The sequence below is a fragment of the Dermacentor silvarum genome, chromosome 2, assembly GCF_013339745.2.
Source record: "Dermacentor silvarum isolate Dsil-2018 chromosome 2, BIME_Dsil_1.4, whole genome shotgun sequence".
NCBI classification, from domain to species: Eukaryota; Metazoa; Arthropoda; class Arachnida; order Ixodida; family Ixodidae; genus Dermacentor; species Dermacentor silvarum.
The window spans coordinates 148,407,328-148,431,569 of record NC_051155.1 but is presented as its reverse complement, the minus strand read 5'-3'; the positions used below and the strand labels follow the sequence as shown (position 1 = coordinate 148,431,569).

The 24,242-nt window shown below is 45.7% G+C and overlaps 1 protein-coding gene across 1 annotated transcript; it reads left to right on the top strand.

The window, feature by feature from the left end:
• The first annotated feature begins 879 nt into the window (after nucleotides 1-879).
• LOC119441903 (serine/arginine repetitive matrix protein 1-like) lies at nucleotides 880-23,891 on the top strand. The gene is made up of 8 exons (XM_037706565.2): nucleotides 880-1,130; nucleotides 1,322-1,531; nucleotides 4,912-5,028; nucleotides 7,534-7,576; nucleotides 7,672-7,723; nucleotides 10,244-10,440; nucleotides 18,873-19,016; nucleotides 23,643-23,891. Exons 1-8 carry the CDS (start codon nucleotides 1,051-1,053, stop codon nucleotides 23,754-23,756), a joined length of 957 nt encoding a protein of 318 aa, XP_037562493.1. The 5' UTR covers nucleotides 880-1,050; the 3' UTR covers nucleotides 23,757-23,891.
• Nucleotides 23,892-24,242: the final 351 nt, after the last annotated feature.

Below are 24,242 nucleotides of genomic sequence, written 5' to 3'. Positions count from 1 at the left end.
TTAGAACAACCACCTTATACGCTGCTCGCGCCGTTAGGACAAAACATAATGAGCTTTGAAAACGCTTTTACATGTTCTCTGAAGCTGTGATCAAAGCTTCGTGTTGTCCACCCAGCTACCGTCCACGGTATCTCCCAAAACAAAGGCTTTCTAAGCCGTGCCGGCGTCAGACACTTCCATTGTAAACAAGGAGGCAAAGGAGGCAGTTGAGGCAAGCAATGGACGCGTCACCACGTGATCAAACATGGCAGCGCCCACGGGATCGCCACAAAAAGGGTCAATAAATTTTAGACTAATTGAAGATGATAGAATGTTGTTTCGAGCTAAAATATTGCCATAGGATGAGTAGTGACTCCAAGACTTATACGTTCAAGCTTCATCATAAAACCAGCGATGCAGACAGGCATATCGAGAAGCATCTGTACGACAACAATTGGTCTCGTGAAAGTCATTGGAAGTGAGAAAGAAACGAAACGCTTACTGTTCTCAGCCACATGCGACCGGTAATCGATTCCCCTGGTAAGATGGCGGCGGACGGCTTCACCTTTAGGGTACTAGCCACCGTATTTAGGGCATCTTCTTCAGTTCAAAACTTTTTTTTAACCTCCTTGGGGTTGAGTTTTCTACAAAAAGTGAAGAAATACCAGTACTCTAGGTCACTCAAGCAACGCTGCAGAGGACATATGTAGCTGATGATGTTGGCGAGAAAACTTATAGCTTTGATGCCCATAATTTTTGTATTAGTTGCATAATTTTAAAGTATCTATGATGTTTATTTAAAAATATCACACAACTTCTTGGGAGCACTAATGGAGTACCGAACTTAACGTTCCTAATTTAGTCATCCCTTTGTTCACATAACGATTTCCGATAGTTGGAGCGCCAACATTGGAAAAGGGAAAAATGGCGCATACTATCGCGTTGTTTATTAGTAATTTTCGCCGGTAAGATGTCTTTTTTATGGCTTTTAGCGCGTGTAACAAAACAGCGATGAGAGAATTAGCGGTGAAAAAGTGAGAAGACACATGTAAATACATCCAGCCTTCGACAATGCCACACCGCGATAGTGATTCGGACACGGCTAGCTCTTCCAGGCGCAAGCGTAAAAAGAGGACGCATGCAAGATCTGGGTAAGTTTCTCTTCTATGAGCTTTGCGCCGTTACGTTCTGCCCGAGGATTTCATAATTGTTTGAGCGTCACTGCGTTTGGCGAGCGCCTTCAGTGCAGGCTCATTCGTGGGGGAAACCCGCTGGCATTTAAAGCTTCCATAATGTTCAACGTCGCGCTGTAACAGAGTTTGTTCTCCCGTCGCTACCGTAGTTCATCGTCTTCGGACAATTCGTCGGATCGCTACCGGCGCAAGAAGAAGAGTGGACACAGCTCGCACGACAAATCCAGGCGGCGGCGGTCAAGATCAAACTCGTCGTCACGCTACTCCTCGACCAAAGGGTCTTCATCTAGGAGACGCCGTTCGGGTTCGCGGCACCGGCGATCCCGCTCTTGGTCTCCAGGACCACGGAGGCGCTCCAGGTCAGTGTATTGACCTGTCTTCGTTATATTTAACACAAGCCTTGTCGATCGCAACTTAAATGGCTAACTTCATTTCTTCATCTTTCAAGCATGTTAACGTCTCTGGCAAGGCACTTCATTTGCAATCGCTCTCGTGGCAGTGAAAGTCGCAGATACCGAGAAAGATCCGAGTAAGTACGTCTGCCGCCAGATTAATTTCGAAGCAATGGTTTTGATAGGGTTTTAAAAAGTGCACCCGCGTCACCAAGCGCTGTTACTTGTGCGGTGCCTCTGTTTCTGTGAACCACGACTATGTTAAGACTTGCTTGGCGTATGCAGCACATGTATATGGCGCAGGAGAAAAAGAAAAAAAGGACAGGACGGTGAAACTTAGATCGGCAGATGCACTTTCCCAGCTGAAGTATACCGAGAAAGTTACAGCACTTATAAGGAGACACAAAGGAGCAAAAGGAGTAACGGATTGCATATGTGGATGTATTGCCATACAAATGATAGTGCGAAATCAAACAAAGGGCAACCTCTTGCGGAAGGAACACCACTTACGAAGCAGACTGGCAAAGTTTGGAGACCACTTGCACATACGTAAACCAACGATCATGAAAATATTTCGTCCTTAGTGATATGTTTATATCTGCTCTGTGGCACCGCCGAGCTTTTGTAAAAGTTTATTATTTTTTTTTTTTTCTATACTGCGACTGCACACTGCAAATGGTTGATGGTACCGCATATTTTACAAAAGTGCAACTGAAGCAATGTTGTGAGGTCTACTGATTTGAACAAAACTGGTTTTGTGTCCTCTCCTGGGCACTTCGGTTGTGTGAGATGAACAGTATGGCTAGGAGTTGTGTAGTTTTTGTGCAAGCTAATTTTGATCATTGGTTTGTCCAGCCCTGATCTGTTCGTTCGAACATATAGTTTCTATTTGCCAGCCTGTTCTTGCCTTTTGTTCTTCAGCCTCAGAGCTGCAGTTCTGGTGTTGCAAAGCGGCCTTTAAAACAATATGTGCAAAATTCTTATTGCCTTTAGCAACTGTGTGTTACTAATCTGCTAGCAAAAACGTTTTGACAGCAGTGTAGTCTTGATATACAATCTTCTTGTTTTATATTTTGTGGAATTTGGTGAACACATGTCCTAAGGGGTCGGCACCAGTACTCGTGTTCTTCTCGTGTGCCTGTGTTATTGTGAACCCTCGTTTAATGATAAACAAGCTCTTTGTCTCGTGGTTCTAGTTTCAGCCCTGATGTTAGATTTTTTGTTTATCTAAAATTATTCCCCCCCCCCCCACACACACACACAAACACCCCCTTTTTTTTTCCTCTTTATTCAACTACCTTGCACGAAAGGAACCGAAAAGTATAAGGCAACCACTTGTGCTGCGCTGCTCAGCTCAGCCCCTGAAGATCAACTGTGGCGGCAGTCCAGCGAGCCGAAGGGCTCATGGCTGACACCTAGGCAGGGTGAAGCCAACCCTGTTAACTTGCCGGACAAAAATAAAGTTTTCACCTACCTACCTATCTGCCTGACGTGATCAAAGAAATCGCCATAGTAGCCCCTTATTAAGTTTTGTAATGAGAAAAGAGGCCGTCCTTATGCACGCCTGGCTTTACTCTGACTACCTCCTCTTCTATATTCTTCCTTTCCCGGGGTTTTTTCTTCACTGTTTTAGCAAAAATAAAACTGGCAGAAGCAGCAGTATCTTAAGCACATCGTCTCGAAACTTATCCAGTCTGCACACCCCCTATTATGTGCTGGCACCATGCAACAGGGATAACCAGCTTAGAAATACTAAAGTTCAAATTGCTGAAGCGACGTGAGCATGAAGAAGGATAAAAGCACGGTGTCTGTGCCCTCTCCTGCTTCCAAGTCATTTCAGCGCTTTGAACTCCATCATATCAGTCTGACTAGATCAAAAGTCGATCTTTTGATCTAGCACTAACGAAAAAAAATAACTCTAGCAGTATTAGTAAACTACCTTTCTAGAACACCAAAAATAGAGTAGACTTGCTAAGCCAGAAAAAAACGAAAGATGGGTGGCAATGCCGGCTTCAAGTTCCTGCACCTGCCAGCTGTGACATCATTGATTTTGATGGAGTCTGCTCAGGCTTAGGTAATATTTTATCAGTATAGCTTGACGAAATTGTATTCTAAAGGAGCCAAAGAGTGAACTTAGCAAGTTTCGATAACTTTTACTGTGGCTCAGTGACTCAAATATCTGAGTATGCATTGAAATCTGTGATGTCACTGACATGCCAGCACTGAGGTTTCAGTGCGAAATTCGAATAATGGAAGCTTGGACTTCTCTTTCTCTTCTATGTTGGGACTCGGGGTAGCATTTAAGCCAAGGATCCTTCAGCCATAGGGAGGGATGAGTACATCTTGGAGTAGGAGAGAGAGAAAAGGGGTTTATTTTACAATATTAACAGTGGCTCCAGATATGGAAGCCCACTCCATGTAGGACCTGCACTTTGACTGACTCACGCACTACATGTGACACATCTGAGCATGTCAGGACACCTGCACTACACCAAATGATTCTGCTTATAAAGCAGTCGTCTTCCTCAGGTGGACCAGACTAGGGAATCTGATCACTGTGTCTAAGGTCAGTCACAATTGTCAGCCGTTCGCAATATCCCACTCATGACGTCGCGCCGCTCCGCCCGCTTCCGCCTCTAATGTTGTACGGTCGCCCCCACATATGAGGCAAACACGTGGCAATCTGTGAAACCAAAGTCGTCACCATTCCCACGGAAGTAATTCCACGAAGTTGGCCCCTCGCATCAATCTGTGGCATCTCAGTGACAGTCAGCTTGTCATGTTCGGTGTCTGGCACCGTCACCAGGTTGGCAGGTGGCCTGGGGGGGGGGGGGGGGGGGAAGCCCCCAAGAATACGTACTGCAGATTTGGGGCGCTTGTTTGCCCATCACAGTCGGTGTCGGGCACTGTTGCCGTCTGGACGGCGCTGATGAAAGGGGCTTCCTCGGGAGAAACGCCCAAAGAAGGCACATTGCCATTCTCAGATGTAACATCTAGTAAACCTCTTACTGCAAAATTAAGGAAAATAAACCTCTTACTGCAAAATTATGGAAAATAAAGTTTTGAAAGAATGCTTTATTGGTATAAACTGATTTCATGTTTCGCTTTTAGTGTCCTTGTAAGCTTAGGGAGCCTTTGCATGCATTTGGATACATTGTACTTGGTTGCATGGACTTTATACCACATCCACAGTATTTGAAGCACAGCTCTCATTCATTCCCATTATATGGCAAACACCAGTATTATGGCAAAATGCAAACCCATTACAATTTTTGTTAACTGGCGGTTTTGTTTATTTGGATTAATTGCTTGCCTTCTCACTAGTTTCACTATTGGTGGCCTTTTAGAACTCCAAAGCATCGATCACGGAGGTCTCGCAGCAGCTCAAGCTCCCGGAGACGCTCATGGTCGGGCAGTGATTCGCCGAGGAGAAGCAGGAAAGCATCAGCGTCAATTTCCCCTAAGTGAGTATTGCAGCGTTTGTGGGCTAACTGTGCAAAATGCAAACTAGTACATAAACAGGACGAAGACGAGTGCTGTCTTCATGTTGTGTACGTCCTAGTTCACCTATTGCGCTGTTCGCTAAGATGAATTACCAACCAGCCCAATCAACCAGGTCGCACTGTTTCTACTTTTCAGCACCTCAGTGAGAACTTGTGACTAAGGCGTTCTGCCACCGAGCACTAAGTTGTGGGCTCGAATCCTGACAATGACGGCTTCATTTCGATGCGGATGAGATGCAAAAACTCTCATGTACCTAGATTAGGTGCATGTTGAAGAATCCCAGGAGGCGAAATTAAACCAGAGTCCTCCACAATGTCATGCCTCATAACCCACTGTACAATTTTAGGATGTTAAACGCCACAATTGTCTAAAGCTCAGGGGTTATTAATGTCATAATGTAGCATAAGGGCACAAGCAACACAACCAACGTGTCCTTCATCAGTGGTTATAGCAACATGCATGCTGATGTGATTGTGCGCATGCAGTGAGCGACAGGAATTGCAGCTCGCTTGACGATGGGAGCATTGTTATGGTATGGATAAAAAAATACTAGCATAAAGAAATAGCTGCTGTTTAGGAGCTTTGTAAGTTTGTAGCCAGATTTGCAAAATGCACTCTATTTCAAGCGCACCAAACTGACATTAGGCAGCACTGTGAGGACAAGAAACTAATAAATTTCCATCAAGATAGAAACCTGGCATTGCTTTACATAGTACCACACATTCAGTATGTTCTCTTGTTTGCATAAGAGCAGAAAAGGGAAATAAAGAATTAACAAGTTGGTAAAGATGAACACATGGTGTTTTAAAAATGTGGTCTTTTCTAGAGTTCAAGAAAGGGGTGAATTGGTTTAGAAGTGTCAGCCAGTTACTTTAGGCACATGATACTGTTGCTTATTAGCTCACGTAATCGGAAACATTTTTTGCCCCCCTTAATGTTACAGCTTTCTTAAAGGGACACTAAAGCAAAACAATAAATCAACTTAGACTGATAAAATATTCTTCGAAAACTCTGCTGTCGTTAATTACACTGCAATAGGTCAATTATTAGAAACGAAAATGAAGCGCGAAGTAAACTTTTTTTTTTTTTTTTTCGTGTGGGAACCTTAACGTCAGCACTTCAGTGTGACGTCACGACTTCTAAATTAATTTTTCATATTTGGGCCATGTTGGCTCAGTTCACGAAATTTGCCACATTCAGTCTTGGGCTCCTTTAGAACACAACGTAGTCAATCTTTACTGCTGAAGAATTAACTGAGACCTAGAAGACGCTGTCAAAATCCATGACATCACGGTGAGCTGGAGCGGGAACTTCAAGGTGGCGTCGCCACTCGCCTTCTGTGTTTTTCATTTCTTTCTGGCTTACCAAGTGACTTCTCACAGTAAGAGTAGCGTTTTTGGTATTATGGAAGGGTAATTACTGATAAGAAATCATTTTTTCTCTTTAGTGTCCCTTTAAGGATTGATGTATAATCAACAATTTTTGGCATGCTTGACTGAAACATGTATGCACAGTTAGTATATTGAGTGCATGTCCTATGTATTGCACACTTTCTTTCAGTGACTGAAAACGACATGCCCATGTTTTACTTTGTCAGTCCTAGTACCAGATTAGTTAATTTATAATCTGGTCAAAAGCATGACAAAATATGCATATTGTTCATTTTGATGTAGTTATAAAGGAAATGTGATTTTTAACTTAATTTAACTTTAGTAACATTGTATTCATTGATATGGAAACTGTACAAATATGTTACCAGATTTTGTGTGCGTGCGCGCATGTGTGTGTGTGTGTGTGTGTGTGTGTGTGTGTGTGTGTGTGTGTGTGTGTGTGTGTGTGTGTGTGCGCGTGCATGCGTGTGGAGAGGGTGGGGGGTGTTGCACCTGGGCTACATTCACATGGTAACATGCTGAAAACGTCCTCAGCACAAGCACTAATGGAATTGTTGCCCTTCACTTTTCTTCTTCCTTTCTTCTAACTTTACCTAGTACCCCTTCAGCAACTGGTTAATGTTCAGCCTGAGCAAATACATCATTTGGCACTTGTTAAATCGTACCCATGATGAACCTTGAACTGTAACAACTTAGTAAGTGTGTTAAGTTGATCGATAAAAAAATTTTCAGAAGCAGAAGCTGCACTGTGCGGTACGACTAGGAAATGTGACATACGTTGTGAGCGACCCAGAGACTTTTGCAAGTCACCCAGTGGCCAAAAAAATCCTGCAAACTTGTTACTGTCTCGTGACTGATCTGGATCAAGGCATGCTTGTGTTTCATGCAATAAGGTGCTGGCAATAATTTGTTCTCCCCGATCCGCATTTTTTTCCTTGCCTTATCTTCATGCAGCAATAACCACTCACACTTCCGTTTAGTGGAGTGTGTATCTGTGTATCTCACTCCATTGTTCCAGCATACAGTTTCTTGGTACCTAAATGTGTCCTTTTTTTGTTCCTTATGTACTCTCAGGAGAGTGAGAAGGCCAGGAGACCCCTTGCCACCGAAGACTGGGGTGAGTTCTGTACTCTGCCTTAGCTTACTGAGGTTCCAAGTTTAAGGCGCGGCTCTTGGCAACATTGCACTAACAACCTTTCTTTTCGCTTACAGAACGAAACTGACCAGCTCAAGCAAAAGATTCAACAGGTGATCAAAGCCGCAGGTGTGCCTTTCATACCATGTTCTCACATGCCAGAATTTGTTGTTGGAGCAAGTAGTAAGGGAGAGCTTGGTAGCAGTGCAAATAATTTAGCGAGCTACCTATGGTGACATTTCTTCACCTAATTCGCTGCCATATGTGAGCAAGAAAGCTCAAAACTACTCCTAGGCATTGCTCGCACCTTTTGGCGTAGTTTTAGCGCAGAGCTTAGGTTTCTGTCTTGTCTTTCTGCTGCTAAGCACAGAGCCAATGCCTGCAGAGAAAAAGAAGATTTAACTAGATGTCTGGTTGTGCAGCAAGGTTGGCCAAGTTATATTTCATGTCGTACAAATCATCGCCTTGTTACTATTAGTGGAACATGTAATTAAAAACAATTTAGCGACAGCTTTAGAAACAAAAGGTCTAGGACAATATTTGCAGGCAGCATATCTGTTCGGATGCCTAATGCAGAAACAGTGTTGCTTGCTTCTGAGCTGCATTTCGTTCAGCCATTTGTTTTGTAACAGGTCCCCTACATAAGCGAAGAAAAAAAGAGAAAGAAAGTATGGGTCTCATCATAAATACTGCTGTGAGGAAGTAGCCCTCACGGTTGTCATTGCTGCTTGTTATCACTGATAATGCTGCCTAAATTTGTATGTGCATCCTGTCTTCAGTGCTCAGTTTGTGTTCCAAGTAGTGCATATGTTATATCAGAATGCAAGATTGTTATGTTTGGATAGACTTCACAGTGCATCTAGTGCATTCAAAATGCAGCTCCTAGTCATCATCGTCATAGCAAGTGCACTGAGAAGTAGCCTCACCCTAGTAAGTTGCACTCTCCATTCTCGAGGCTATACTAATTTGAAGTGAAGTCGGTGTACTGCTTATGAGCTGCTTTCTAAGCTGTAGCACAAATGGTGCCACTATTGCATGTTTGCAGTAGTGGCACCGTTCAGCTGATGCAGCAGCAATTGCTGTCAAAAAAATATTGTCTTCTTGGGATGAGCACTAAAAGTAGTCAGATGTCACATGTCATAGCAGCACAGTGTTGCCTTACAAAACCAGCAGAAAAGTCGGAAAAACAGAACAACTCAAGGCACACATAATGGATCATGGTAACAACCACCATCCTTTATCTTGTTATGGTGCGTTACAATGGAAAACAAGGTGAAATGATAAACTCGTAATAGTGGACCACCAAAAGGCTCAACATGTAGACCTGTGGCACAACCGTAAATGGCACAAGCCTTTTTCTGAAGCCTTCTGCACTCCCTCTGTGGGCGTAGCACAACTGCCTTTCTGCCCTGCAAGGTCTCTCTCTCTCTCTCCCCCACGCTGCAGTCGGAATTTCTGGAGCTGATGCATGGGCAGTCATTGTCAAAGTAACCTACACAGATTGCTGGGCGCATGCCTGACTAGCAGTCACTGAAGCAATAGCTTGGGCTCCTTTGTCATTCCATATCCTGCTTAGCCAGAGGGACAGGACTGCCCTGAGAGCCCAACTTCACTGCTCAATGACTGCTCTGGGGCTGTATTCTTGACTGGCTACTTTCAAGTTCTTCGAACTACTTTTATCTACTCTTTAGGCACTTATTTTTTTGTTTCCATATTGTGCAGTTGATGGCAGCAGACACATTAGACATGCTTTCACAGTTCTGACAAATCGACGTTTTGCACTTAAAGCAGAAGCTTATTATGTCAGAAAATGAGTTAAGAGAGAAATAAGTTCTACCCTAAAGCAACACTGATATGAAAGTGCTCTTTTAATAATGGCTGTTGGCATTACGGTATATGTCTGATTTCCTAGAGAGTGCAACATATTAATTGCATGGCCTTTTAATGCAATCAGTTCAGTACGCACACCCCAATGCAGTGTGGCCTTGGGTTTGCAGCAAGAGGCTAGCAATATCATGGAAACTGGAGGTGGTGGCCATGTGGTACCACACACCGCCGATGCGCACACTGAGGGCACTTTCAGTCACAAGAATACACTGGCACAAACACCACTGTACAATCTGTATACTGAGCATTGTATAAATAGGAGCACCAGGTATACATGAATCTTACAACTGGATCGGTGGCTGATTCCTGCGCTTATTTCGCACAGAGATAGCATCTTGCAGTAGGCTCAGTTTAGTGCCACGTATGTGAGCATTACTTGCCTGTTTTGTTCACAACAAAGCCGAAGTGTGCATCGTCTGCAGTGATGCCACTAGAAAAATATTGTTTTTGCAGCAGTGTAATGGTGGCACGATCTGTCATCGCTTTTCGTCATAGGCGCATTTCATCATAGCGATGATAGATGTGGTAATTTCAGTTGCAGCATTTTTGTTCATTTATTTATTTATCTTTTTTTGCGTCGCAGAAAACTATGCACACTTCAGCTTATTGCAAACAAAACAAGCCATCAATACTCGCAAAGTGAAGGCGCGGCAATGAGTGGTCAGTCAAAATTACAGTCCCTGGCCTTCTGTGTACTTTGTCAAGGACTGCGCATGCATAGATGAGTGGATAAGTCAATTAACAAACTAATCGTTATTGCAGCCACTGCCAGTGCAGAGCTACGCGAGCGTGGTCTCCTTCCTACTGGCTCCAGCAAGGAGGGTGCTGCAACTGAAAGTGGCACCAATACTCCGCCCAGTGTGCTGGAGCAGTTGGAGCGGGCACGCCTGATTGACGACATCAATGCCCCCTCCTTCAGCCAGCAGTCTTTTGTCTCTCGGCGGGAGCACGGCAAGAAGGTGGGTGGCCACTTACGCGCACTCTTCTTTTTTTGGGGCCAGAAAGGGAAGCCAGTGGCCGTCATGTGCATAGATAAGTTCAGGTAAATTTATTTTTGCATAAAATTAATGTTGCTCTACTGTTTACTTGTGCCTGCAAACCTGTGCCCATGGTTCGATGAGTTTGCATCATTTTTCAGGCGCAGTCATTGACTGCTGCACCCCTTCTGCCAAATTGTGCCAATGTGCTAAACGTGCTGCATCCTGCTATGGTCAGGCAATATTTTACTAATATTTGTGGGACCACTGACCCCTTCCCCCTTGAGTGATGAAAGCATAGAAGCTTGAATCCTGCTGATTAGTCTCGGGACTTCATCATCATTTATGTGCATTTGCGACTCCAGTACAGAATAAAGCATGTACGGTAAAAGCTTGTTAATTAACAACTCGTAAATTCGAAATTTTGGATAATTCGAAGTAGCCGCCACAGTCCGTCCACAATCTATTGAAAGCAATATGTAACGCATCCTGCTAATTCCCACCGAAATCCGCACCACCACCGATAATTCGAACTCTGCGCCATCGTGGATTGGGAGAGTGCTGGTGCGCGGGAGCACATTGGCCATGCTGGTGTCGCCGCGCGGGCTGCTCTAAAACACACCTACACACTCTAAAATGCACCCAGGCCACTTCTCCGACGGTCGTAGACAGCCGTTCAAAGCGGCGCGCGGGTTGGGGACTGTTCTGCGGACGTTCGCCTGCGTGGCTTGTGTTTTGTGGCAGTAATTTATTTATTGCATAGAAAGTTTTCTTTCCAGTTTTTCTTCAATATACAAAAGTGCTATCCCAATTTTATAGCAACACGGTGGGTTATCGGAAGACCAATCTGCCTGTCGGACGGAAGGACCACGCATCACGTGACTCAATCACCGTTTTGCACGTAGCTGGTTCTGACGGTAAAGAGCAGGCACTGCGCATGCCGTATCATTGTCAGGTTTGGTGCGATTTGCCACCTGTCAAAGATTTTGAAATCTGGAGGTTCACAGCAAGTTCACGTGAGGCCTAACCCTCTCCTCCCCCACCCCCCTCTCGTTCATCTGCAATCCGCGCAAATGCATGCAATCGGGTCATGACACTTACGCATCCACTGTGTCCAAAGCTAGTGTTGTGGTAGGTTGCTTGAAGCTACAAAAAGAGATTGATGTGTGTCTACGAACGGCGTCGGGAACATATGGTGTGTTGCAAAGATGGCTACCATGAGCAGCTTTGTTGCCATCTCGTGCACTCGCTTTTGTTTGCAAGGCAGTTTGATGTCATAATGGGCTGCTAGTTGTCATGGAATGCTTGCCGCTAATGTGTTCCTACGGGTGGCTCATCAATGATGGGTTCCGAGATCATGCATGCGAGTTCGATTGATGGCTGTTGAAGTGGCGTGAAGTTCATCGTTGCATAACCAACACAATCTTCGTGCCTATCGGCAGCTAATCTGCCCGATCTTTGCACATGCTTTCACACTTTACAAAATATGTACGTCTTTCTTTTTCTGTTCCCTCTGTCTGAGTTGCGTTATCATTTCAATCAGTCCTGACGACCTGGACAAATCTTGTACTGAGAGGCGACCCCGGCCAATGCGGTGGCGTTCTGCGAATTGTGGCGTTTGGGCGCTGTGTGTGCGATGCCCGCATCAAGCCGACGTCCACTACCCTGTCAGCCAGGGTGGCCCTGTCCACGGCAGGCTCGGTGCTCCTTTTGTGCCAAAAACGAAGTGAAACGCTTACTTGGGTGGCATCAAACATGGGGGGGCTCTGCGGCACATGCGACGTTGTGGCACTGCGCAGGTCTCTTTACTGAATATATCGAATAGTAGATATTCGATTCGTGAATCCAATTATTTGAACGTTTACTACAGTAAAACCCTGGTGATACGATCCCCGCTGGTACGAATTTCGGTGTGATACGAATTCGTAACATTCCCCGGCCGAAATACAGTGCTCACACTACGAAAAAAATTGGCTGTTCCGAACGTGTTGCCGCGCCGCTGCGGATCATACGAACGCGTGAGCAACAGCAGTGGCGGCCGAGCCAGTGGGGCGACTGGCACAGACAAGCCGGCACAGCGGGATCGGGCGGGATCCATAGTTTCCAAGCAACTGACTACGTCACGCGGCTGCGCAATCTCTCATTGTCCCCACGTTGAGCGGACCGTACCACACCACAGCCTAGCCGATGCTTAGCAAGAAAGTAGACGAGGTCCGCTGCTGCAATGACGACCACAGCGCAGCCCCGACGGCCAAAACGCCCCCTGCACTCGACGTGCTCAGACGTTCAGTTGCGTGCAAAAACATTTGCGAGATCACGTGCGCGCACTTATGCGCCTTTCAGAAGGCGATCGTTTACTGATTTGGGCAAGAATAAAACGTCCCGTTGATACGATTTTCAAGGGACCGCGAAAAGAAAAAAAAAAGCCGCAGTTTCGCCTGAAAGGTGATAGACGATTGCGGTAGCAAATCAGTAATCAGCTGTAGGAAGTAAGGATAGTAGTTGTACCGGCCGTATAAACCTTTAAACATTCGCTTACTAACTAAATTAACAAGCACGATGTCACGCGCACATAGGTAAACATTAACACATCTCGCTCGATGACCGCGGACACGCTATCGAAACGCTGGTGCGAGGAAACGCTGCAGCAGCGAATTGACCTTTGCGCTGTCTCTCGTTTCAACGCGACTAAACATCGAAGACACAGCGTATACGAAGCTACTGGCACTAGGCGCACTTTGTCAACATCGCAGATCATGTTGACGATAAGGTCCGCGCGAGCGCGCACTTTGCGCACGTCGCAGATCGCTTTCAAGATACGGCACCCGCGCGGGTGCGTCGTATCTGCAACGTGCCGGTCGCTTGTTGCACTGTACAAGCTGGCTGCACTGATAAATTTACATGACCGCCACATTCAAACGCAACGTAAGATGCAGGAACATTATAGATTGGCGAAGTATCACGAAGAACACCCGGTAATTCGAACGCGAAAGCAGCGCGCCAAATCACATGGCGGCGCCTCCGACCGGCATTGCTTCGACACCGCAAAAGCTTAGGCTAGACCCCTCAACGCCGCGCGGAGAAAAAAAAAGAAAAGAGGGAGAAAAAAAGAACCGCGGCGTCACTCTCAAGGCAAGGTTGCCGTTTCTGCGTGGCGCCGGAACACGCACGTACTTGCCGACGTCTCAGCCAACGCTGCGAAGCAACGGCGAAGGCCCAGTCCGGCCAACATTCGCTTCAATGGCAGAAAACGAAACTTCAGGGAGCGGGCTAAGCTGACGCGGGGCCGGCGGGAGCGGCGGGCGCGCACGGAGACAGTGGAAGGAGCTACGGGGGAGTTGAGAGGGAGGGCGAGGGGAGACACCGAAGCGACAGAGTTGCCGAGGCCAAATCCGCTTCCCTGCCGCCCTCCTCCCTCACCTACGACGCTCCCCGCACGCGCCCGTCGCCGTGTCACCTCTTCCTCTTCACAACCACAATCTCTCTCTCTCTCTCTCTCGCCGTGCCTGCGCCGCGCACTCCCTGAGGTTTCGTTTTCTGCCGTTATCGGGAAGCGAGCATTGGCCAACGTGGGCAGTTTCGTGGCCTTCGCTCGATATGTAGTTGCGCGCCGCGATATTTCACGAATCGCACCATTCGTATGTCGTGCTGTGGTGTACGAATACTTCAAAAATAAGTCCTTTTAATTCAAACAATTTTTGGGCCCCTTCTAGTTCGAATTATCGAGTTTCGACTGTACATGAAGTCAATGGAATTTAGGTCGGGACCGCGAAAATGCAGCAGCGAGGAAGGTATTCAATGGGGTTCCACTATTAGAAATCCTTTCTGGTAAAAATAAATTCATTTTTCTTGATATTCTGTATGTTTAGATGATATGAATTTTGGGTGATACGAATATTTCACGCGACCCCGCGAGATTCATATCACCGAGATTTTACTGTATTCAATTCCATTCAGTGATAGTCGATTATTCGCACGCCCCTAGTTTTAAAGGGCAGCTGAATCACTTTTCAAAAAAAGTGAGCTTTCAACGAATAATTATAGTTTCTTGCGCCCTGAATATGAAAATCATAGTTTAACAGGCCAGAAGTCACCGTTAGTTGCTTTAATTTAGCAAAAACAAGCTGCAGTGTCTGCGGGAGACGCCGCGGGTCCTTTAACGGGCTCTGATGGCAAAGGCGATCGTGACGTCATCTTAGGTATCGGCGAGGAGCGTGATTCGAATAGAGCTCTCAAGTGACCCCTGTATTTACATCATCCTCGCGGCCGGTTTTTCGCCGCTACGCTCGGCGCGCGAAGGGGGCGGAGCTTAAACTAAAATTTACACCGCAATTGCGGCGCTGCTACGCGCATAATCGGGAAAGTAACTGCAGGAGTTGAGTTATACCGTGTCAGCCTTCCAAACCCTCGTAAATCTTCCAATTCTAAAACTTCTTCAGCTTCCCTTTAATTAAGGCATGCAATATTTGACCTCGTAGCAGCATCTGTGCATACACAGTTGGCTCAACGGGTGCGTACCTGGAATCTTGGGGGCAGACATTAAAACGTCAAATTGCAGTTTGCACTGCACTTTTACAGCCATACCTATTATGGGTGCTTTTGGGTCTTCAAGTAACTATGCGTCTGTCCAAGCCATGACATGAAGCTAGCCATATTGCACAATCTATGTGGTATTTTTTTTAATGTGTACTGACTACGTTCTGCATAATCATTTCCGGAAAGGCTTTCCTTACATGGTGCAGGTTACTACTAAGCGGAGCACCAATGTAATAGGTTGTTTTAACTAAACAGCAGTTACGAGGCAGGAAATGGGTCATTTGTGTTCATTCATTCTTCACTTTTTGTTCAGGCACAGCGCAATGTAACATAAGGAAGGACCTCCAAGTAGACAGTCCAGGGATTGTACAAATGGTTACTCAGTTTCAAGCCAAGCATTCTTCTACAATGCCGCAGTTTCTTAGCGCAAGTGAACAGATACTTGCCTTGGTAAATTGGCCTTCTACATTGTAAAATGTCCAGTATAAATAAATATAGTGTTGTGCAATTAATTTCGTGTACCTGTGTGTGGCGAATAGTATGTATGGGGTACAGCAAATTCCAAAAGATATAATAAATTTGAAACATTTACTCCAAAAACAAAGAGAAGTGAATGTGGAAAAGTCATTTGAAAGATTTTGGGATACTTTCTTGATTTCCAGAGTAACTAGTGGTTTCTTCTCTAGGTAGACAACTGTTTAAATATGTTGAGTAGTCAGCAACACACAACCGCTCTTTGCAGTAATTGAGTTAAAGGAATCACAGTGAGTCACTTAAATAGGCCCTGAAACACTATTTACAGTATAGACCACTTATAACATAACCGCTTATAGTGCAGGACCGAATATAGTACGGTCTTTTCAGACTCCCGTTAATTTTCCCATAGCACTCCATGTATATGCATACCGCTTACAGTGCAGCCGCGTGAGACGAAATACCGGTTATAATGCAGCTTCCGCGGGAAAATCTCGCCGACAAGGACGGTAGCGAGCACGCTTCTCAACGAGGTTCGCCCACCGATAGGAGAGGAGATCAACGAGGGCAATGCGGAGGAGGAGCATGAGACGTGGAGCATAATCTAAGGGCGATAAAATCGTCGCCGCGCGCCGTATGTGCGAGTGAAAGCGCACGGGGGACGCGCGCCTTCTATCGCGCGAAAGGATGTGGGGGTATGGGAGGGAGGGAGGGGGGGGGGGGCGACGCTTTGCTGCGGCACCAAATGCGTATCTTGCAACCGGCAAATGTGTATCTTGCAAATGCGTATCTTGCAAATGCGTATCTTGCGGCAACAAATGCGTACATGTGCCGGCTGCCGGTGTTGTCGCGCGCACCATATCTTGAAAGCCATCTCCACACGGCTCTGACCTTTGTATGCGCTGTGCTTACGCCGCTCAGTTTCCGTTGAAGCGATAGACCGCATGATCCGTCGCTCGCTGCGGTCGCCGCGTTTTGACAGTGGTTGTTTGCGGTCATCAGAGTCTATTCTTGTTTGCTTGTGCGCGTTGACACCACGCTTGTTAACTCAGTTAATAAGCGAATGTGTCAAGTTTATGCAGCCGATAAAACTACTATCCCTACTCCGAATAGCTCTCTACCAATTTGCTATTGCAATTGGTGCTTTGCCTTTCGGGCGAAGCTGAGACATTTTTTAAAATTATTACTTTGTCTGATTTATGCGAAGATCGTGGGTACTTGGACATTAACCTTTCAATGTTCGTAAATTTAAGCGGATGCAAAACTTCCAGTCGCACGCTTCGATTCTCGGATACGCGCGGCTGCTTGGTCTACATGTTTTGCATACGTGCAGGGCTTGAAAATCGCTGTTTTGGTTATAGTGCGGTACTGCTTATAGTGCAGATATTCACGACTTCGGCGACTTACGTTATAAGCGGTCTACACTGTAAATATACAGTCGAATCCCCCTACAACAATCGCCGCTACAACAAAATTTCTGCCACAACGAAAATTTTCTGATTCCCCGTCAGCTGCCCATAGAAAGTAATTCAAAAAAGGACTCTTCATAATGAAGGCATTTTATTCGGTATTTCCACTTCAACAAACTTTTCGAGAACGAAACTGGGACTGAACTGAAATTGTAACTGCCGAGTAGTCAAATTAGAACGCCCTTCCAAAGCTGTGACGATCTTATGTCCGCTTGAACTAGGTTTTCGCAAACGAAATGAAATTCAAAGTACCGATTTGAGCCACTGCAATCCGTAGCCATGCGTGGTCATCACGTGCCTGCGCGAGACTGCACGGAATTACCACAATCGCTGCCGTTTTCTCGGCGGTGTGTGTCCGGTCGAAATGGCTACGCCAATGAAAAAGCGTAAATTTCTCTCTGGAGGAGCAGGCACATATGATTGCCAAGGCAGAAAGCGGAAGAAAAACATTTCCAGATTCGCCCAAAAGGTGAAGCATCGATTGCAATAGCAGATTAGTAGACAGCTATTTGAACTAAGGATAGTAGTTTTATCGGCTGTATAAACTTGTAAACATTCGCTTACTAACTAAATTACCAAGCATGGTGTCATGCATGCACAGGTAAACATAAACACATCTCGCTCGATGACCACGGAAACTCTGTGCCAACACACTGGAGTGAGGAGGCGTGGTTCATTGTGACGGTGCATGTGCCGCAAAATTAGTGTTTTGCGATTGGCTGGGCATGCGCTTTGGGTTAGGCGTCGGCCGTAATGTACGGCAAGTGCTGTAACAGCGGCGGCCGCAATGTACGGAAAATACTGTAACAGCGGCGCAAACTGCACACTCGTGAAGTTTACACTTTACTGACTGCCTTCGGTACGTCTCAACCTTCACCCCCCCCCCCCCCCCTTCACACCATCGATAAGATTCCCTGGACGATGGTTTCGCTTTCGTTCGCGACTTTGCCATTTAGCGTACGTATATATAATACTAATTTCGCGTCAACGAAGTTCCACCACAACGAAACTTTTTGCGTGTCCGGTGAATTTCGTTGTAGCGGGAATCGACTGTAGTAAGAAAAAAATTCTGATCTGTTAACGAGGCTCTTGTGAACATGTGAGCCAAACATTATTGCACTGCATGCAGCAGGGAATTTACAATCTCGTGTCAAAAGCAGTGAACAGACGCTTGCTCTCACATCAGCAATGTCATTATGATAAGCTGATCGAAAGCAGTTGGTCGACGGATGCTATTGGCTGATTTCGAGATCATGAGAACATTTTCAGTAATACATAATTGCTGATTTTGAGTTAAATAAATTTAAAATATATATGTCTGCGATCTCAAAAAGACAAAAAGCATTTCACCTTTCCACTGCGCATAGCTTTGGCTGTTTTGCTTGTTTTCATGGTGGTTGGACTTGAACGCCCATACAAAGGCGCATACTCTCGTGCCACCAAGTTGCGGGGCTCGTTTGTCATCGACTGCTGGCTATTACAGTTCTTTGAGATGCTGTGCAGAGTTCTTGGCAAGGACAGTCCTCCTCTTCTCCCACTGCCCTTTCTCCCTCTGGCAGATGTGGGAGATGCGAATGGCAGCCACCTTCCACACCAGTGCTCGCGTCGCTAGAGACAACACACATGATGAGTCCGCTTATATGGCTGTACAACCACCTCTACTTCCAATACAGAGGTGCTCGTTTATGGCTCTGTTCTCTACGGATTTACGCACTGAAACAACAAAGTCAACCTAATATCCAACTGCTACAAATATGTGCCTTCAAGTGCATCATTCCTTTAAAAAAAAAAAAGTTAATAGCCTTCTAGAAGCACTCAGCTGTTCGCTTACATTGACAATCATCATCAATGGTTACTGCACATTTTTCTTTTTTGCATACAGCTTGCTGTTAGTTGAACATTTAATGACATTCTTGTCTCTCTCTCACTCTCCAGGATACCGCAGCCAGTACTTCTAAAGTAGTGGACAACCATGCGGCAGCCATTTTTGGATCGTTTGAGTCCCTCATGGCAGCAGCCAAGGAAGTGGTGCCTCTGTCCAATTGGAGGGAAAAGCCGGATTTGCTGATCCACCCAAACGTATGTTTGAAATGAATGAATTCTGAAAGTCACTCTTGGACTAGAACAATTTTGAAAAAATGGGCTGTGCTAATTTTACGCACTGTAAACTATGGTTGCTATCGAGAAGAACAAAGCAAATTGTTTTCTGAACTGCTCTCAGTATAACGAGATCATTTTTTGTCATAATTATTCAGCACAAATGCTGTACCTTGCATGCTGCATGTAAAGGGGCCCTTTAAATATGTCTGTGAAATGTCTCAGCACAGTGGCAACCACCTGCACCGGGAGCAAGTAGCGAAACATTAATCTTGGATGTAATGCTAATTGGATGAGGCTACAGTGTGCACTGTCACTGCAACTGTGTAAAAGCAATGTGTTAACTACATTCCAGAACATTTTTAATCACGGTGTGCATAGAATGATGTCACAGCGTGACGTCGCCGTCGCGCTGTGATGCACATGCGATGAGCCTGGTTGCCAAAACACAGCCGCCACTCGCTTTCTGCGTGCTGCAGTTGCGCAGTACAGTATAGACCACTTATAACGTAACCACTTATAGTGCAGGACCGGATATAGTGCGATCTTTTCAGACTCCCGTTAATTTTCCCATAGCACTCCATGTATACACGTATCACTTATAGTGCAGTTGCGGGAAGCGAAATACCGGTTACAGTGCGGCTGCCTGGGAGTACGGAAGTCAGCGGAGACGGCGAACGCTCCCCTCAAACGGGCGCCCCAAGGAGTGCTCGAGGAAGAAAAAGAGACGAAGTGGAGGAGAAGGGCACGTGGTGCGAACAAACAGCCAGTGAGGCTCAAGCCAGAATCTTGAGTGCGAGTCGTGAAATATCATGGCGCGCATAGCGAGCGAGGGCCACGAAACTGCCAACACCGGCCAACGCTCGCTTCATAATAACAGCAGTAAACGAAACTTCAGGGAGCGGGCGGCGCTGGCACGGCACGGCGAAGGGCACACGCGGAGACCATGAATGTGAGGGAGGAGGGCGGCAGGGAAGCATATTTCGCCTCAGCAACTCCGCCGCTTCGGTGGCTCCCCTCGCCCTCCCTCGTAGCTCCCTCACTTTCGACTGTCACCGTGCGCGCTCGCCGCCGCTCCAGCTGGCTCGGCGCCAGCTCCCCGAACTTTCGTTTTCTGCCGTTATCAGGAAGCGGGCGATTGCTGGCGTGGGCAGTTTCGTTGGCCGGCCTGGGACAGTGCAGCTGCTTCGATCCCTCTGTGTCATAGCCGCAGCGTGCAAGGTCAACACGTGACTAGAAAGTAGAGGAAGCATAAAGGAGAAAGAAGGGTTCACAGCCATTTTCTACACGTGGCTACGGTAGCGTGGCTGAGACGTCGGCACGTACATGCATGTTCTGGCGCAACACAGAATCGGTGACCTTGCCTTGTGAGAGAGGGTGAAATTTCCGTCGCGTTTTTTTTTTCTCCGCGCGCGACATTGAGGGGTCTCTCCTAAGCTTTTACTCTATGGCGGTGCCAGGGCAATGCCGGTCGGAGGCGCCGCCGCGTGATTTGGTTCGAATTAATGAGATTCGACTGTTAAATGAATGCAAATGTTCTAGCCACATTCCTCGACTGTCGCATACGCGTGGCGGCTCGGTGCACATGTTTTGCATATGTGTGGGCCTTGAAAATTGTTGCTTTGGTTATAGTGCGGATATTCGCGACTCCGGCGACTTACGTTATAAGCGGTCTACACTGTAGTTGGTGTAGGTGGGCGCCACGTGAACGCGTGTTTTTATTTATTTTATTTATTTCTTATTTTTACGTGAACCTCCACAATTCTCTTGCCAGCCAGATTAGCAGTAATGTGTGTCGAAGAACATTGGCATGTGGTAAACTGGGTGATGAAAACGTGGCGACGCTGGCCTTTTTTACTTGCAATGTGAACCATGTGGTGGTGGTCTGTGGTGGATTGTGTGTGAAGAATATCGGCTTTTCCATGGAAGTGTGCCACATTTGTTGTGGTAATGTGTGCGGCGAAAAACAACGACGATATTGGCTCATCTGTGCGTAGGGATACGGACCACATTTTGTGTGTGTGTGTGCGCACACGCGTGGTGTACTACGCGATTAGCAATACATCTCGCTTACGAGACTGTGGACACGTGTTGCGTATAATAAAACCAGTCGTAGTGAAAATGCCCTGATAGAACTTCAAAACCCCGTAATTATTGAACAGGTGAGAATGAATGAGACGCATTGATTAGTCAGCACATGTATTTCGGGGCCATCAGCGCTGTGTGCAGAAAAAAATATGAAAAGAAAAGAAAAAAAAACCTTTGTGTGAGCATAATTTATCGACTAAGAGGTATGACTACAAATGAGCTCCTACGATGTTTTGACCACTGCCAAAGCTGCGTGTATACATTTAACCACGGGAATGCCCAAAAGGCAAACCACTATAATTATCACAATTTAATGCAGATCTCACGGGTCTTCAGTAACACTGATTTTTTTTTTAATCGTTATTGGTATATTCACCTTTATGGCACGGACTTCATGCTGTGATGATGTGCATAAACATGCAAAAGTTGGCTCTTGTAAAGTTGACAGCAGCAAAGGAGGCAGCAGACACAGAGAAGTTACCACGTAACAGATTATATGTATTTATGTAATGTACTTATTAAATTATGGTGTTTAACATGCCTAAGCTGCACAGCAGCTTATAGGGGACAGTGTAACGAAAGACTCCGGATTAATTTTGTCCACGTAGGGTATCTTACCATCCTAGGGCAATAAGATTTTCTGCGTTTCTCCCTCATCTGAATTTAGGCGCTGCTACTTGGTACGGCTCCACTGAGCCGCCGTGTAGTTGTAGACGAAGTTCATCTTGTATATCATATACATTTGAAGCTAGTGTAAATGGGGCGTAAAGCAGTGCATTCACGACAATGCAATACAAATTTGTGTTCGAAGACCAGTCATGTCATCTGTGATAAAATGCTCGTTTTCGAGGAGTCATACACTTTTGTGGATGTTTGATCTACGGAAGAGGCGCACTTTTACGAACTCACCATTCGCTGACTTACGGGAACCATGCACTCGGCAACAACGCTAAGTTGTTGTACCGGTAAAACGGGAACGATTATACTTCCTAAGCACAGTTCATAAATGCTGTCACTTCAAAAAATCGCAATATGCCGGACTCACGATCACGGCAGTTGATATACAAGCAGCGCTATTATGCAAAGAGGACAGGTCGCATGAACGTTTTTTTGCCAACCAGTGCCTGCTTCGCAGGCATGGCAGATGGGATGGGCCCCCGCAGTGACATCACACTGTTTGCAAACAGGGAGAGGTCTGTTAGTCACACAGTGCTGAAATCAATATAAGTGTAGAACATGCAGTGTGTATTTCAAAAATGAACCTCTTTAGTGCTCCCATGCTGCATGATTGGTTATATGTTATAGTGTAACCATTAAATCTGGTTACTGGGTGTATGCGCCGGAAGGAAGCAGACCGCAAAATCCAGGAGGGGGGGGGATGCGAGTCCACCTGCATGCCCCACACCTTCACCGCACACCACAAGCCTTCATCGCATCGCCAGCCTCACGTGTCCCTCTTCCTTCTCATGTATTGAAGTAGTTGGTCTAGGTGGGGGCCACCATCCCACTTGTTATTGTTGATGTTATTGTTATTGTTTGATGAATGCAGAGTATAAAGCATGTTGGAACTGTGCGATGAACATATTGTGGTTCATAGACAGCAATAAAATCCTGTCTGAGAGTGATGATGATGAACACTACGTGTAAATAAATTTGTTCTGTGAAGGCAAAGTTTGGTGGTTTCATCTGTTTCTGATTGCCATAGTCAGCGGCAGGATGCATTTCTCGTACTAAAAAATTGGATGCACGTTAGATTTCTACTCGGTTTAGAAGCTGTAAGTTTAGAAGCTGTAAGATGTAAGTTTTTTACTTTGAACACATAGAAACTGGTTGTGTGTTCAGTTCTGTGATTTGTTAGAATCAGCCAAATACTGCCAAATGAATTGGTGGTGTGTTTTAGCATTTTTTTCTTCTTGGCTATTATTTAATTTCACCCGTCAGATAATTCAATCAATTTCGATTGTTCCCGTCAAGGTCAATAAACAGAGGTTGACTGTATGCGACTTGGCATCTGTAATGAACTCTCACTTGGGATATGCACTCACTTTGTCATTTGTCTTGTCCTTCTCTTTTTTCGAGCTCTTTATGTTGTTCACAAGTGTGCATGCTGCTTGTTTCATTGTAGTGCAGTTTGTGTAACAAATGTTTATTATTTTAACCTTTTTATGTGAGAGATGTAATTGTTATTCTTCAAAACTAGTTTTTATTCTTTGAATTCTGCAGTACTAAACCTCATTACTACTTGATTACCCCTGCCTCTTATCAAGCTTTGTGACATTGCATGAATAAGGCATCGCACAGATGTATAGGTATAGGAACATAGTGCTCTCATTGGCCAGATGGGCCGAGTTAGCACATTGCACTATAAGATAATACTAGTAGCATTCCTCTCTTATGCTAAGAGTGTTGAAATAGTGATGGTGGTCATTCCAATTGGTTGAGTGCACCTTTACTGAAGGCATCTAATGTATATCTTGCATTTTGTATTCTTTTTTTCTTTCTTTTCTTTTTTAACTAAAGCTTAAAGAGGCACCGGAGGTGAAACTGGAGCGTTGGCGAAAGAAATTAGCTGCTGAAAGAAGAAAGCGCGTCAACGGAACAACTGCTGGTGGTCTGGTGCGCGGAGACTTGTGACTGTGACCAAATAGGAAGCTGACGGCTTCTCCGGTTGATGGGCAAAGGACACTGTGAGGTGATGCCTGCAGACAGTCAGCAGTGTATGAATTCTTGTACATAGAACAATTATATGGGCCCCTTTTTCGTTGTATACACCTCGAGCTATGTCTCTTCTGAAACACGTGCAGTGGAGCACATTCTTCCTTTTTAATTTCTGTTATGCACACAACTGGCATTTTAACAAGAAAAAAAAAAAGGTAAGATGCCCGCACCTGTGCTGCAGTGTGGGCTGCCATCTTTCTGGATCTGGTGATTTAGTAAATACTGTGAACAGTAATTTTATTGGTCTTGTGTTCTGCTTGCTTAATTAAAAGCAACAACTTGCATATTGCAGTGCCTTGAAGAAACGGACATGTTTCTAGGGGCGAAGCACCTTAGGGTCGAGGCTTGTCCGTCCGTCCACGTTGTCTGTGCTCATGGCCAACGTTGGCCGCGCCGTAGCCA

Coding starts and splice junctions, on each gene's coding strand:
- LOC119441903 (XM_037706565.2), top strand. CDS start 1,051: ATGCCACACCGCGATAGTGATTCGGACACGGCTAGCTCTTCCAGGCGC. Junction 1,532..4,911: donor GGACCACGGAGGCGCTCCAG/GTCAGTGTATTG, acceptor GTGGCCTTTTAG/AACTCCAAAGCATCGATCAC. Junction 7,724..10,243: donor ACAGGTGATCAAAGCCGCAG/GTGTGCCTTTCA, acceptor TCGTTATTGCAG/CCACTGCCAGTGCAGAGCTA.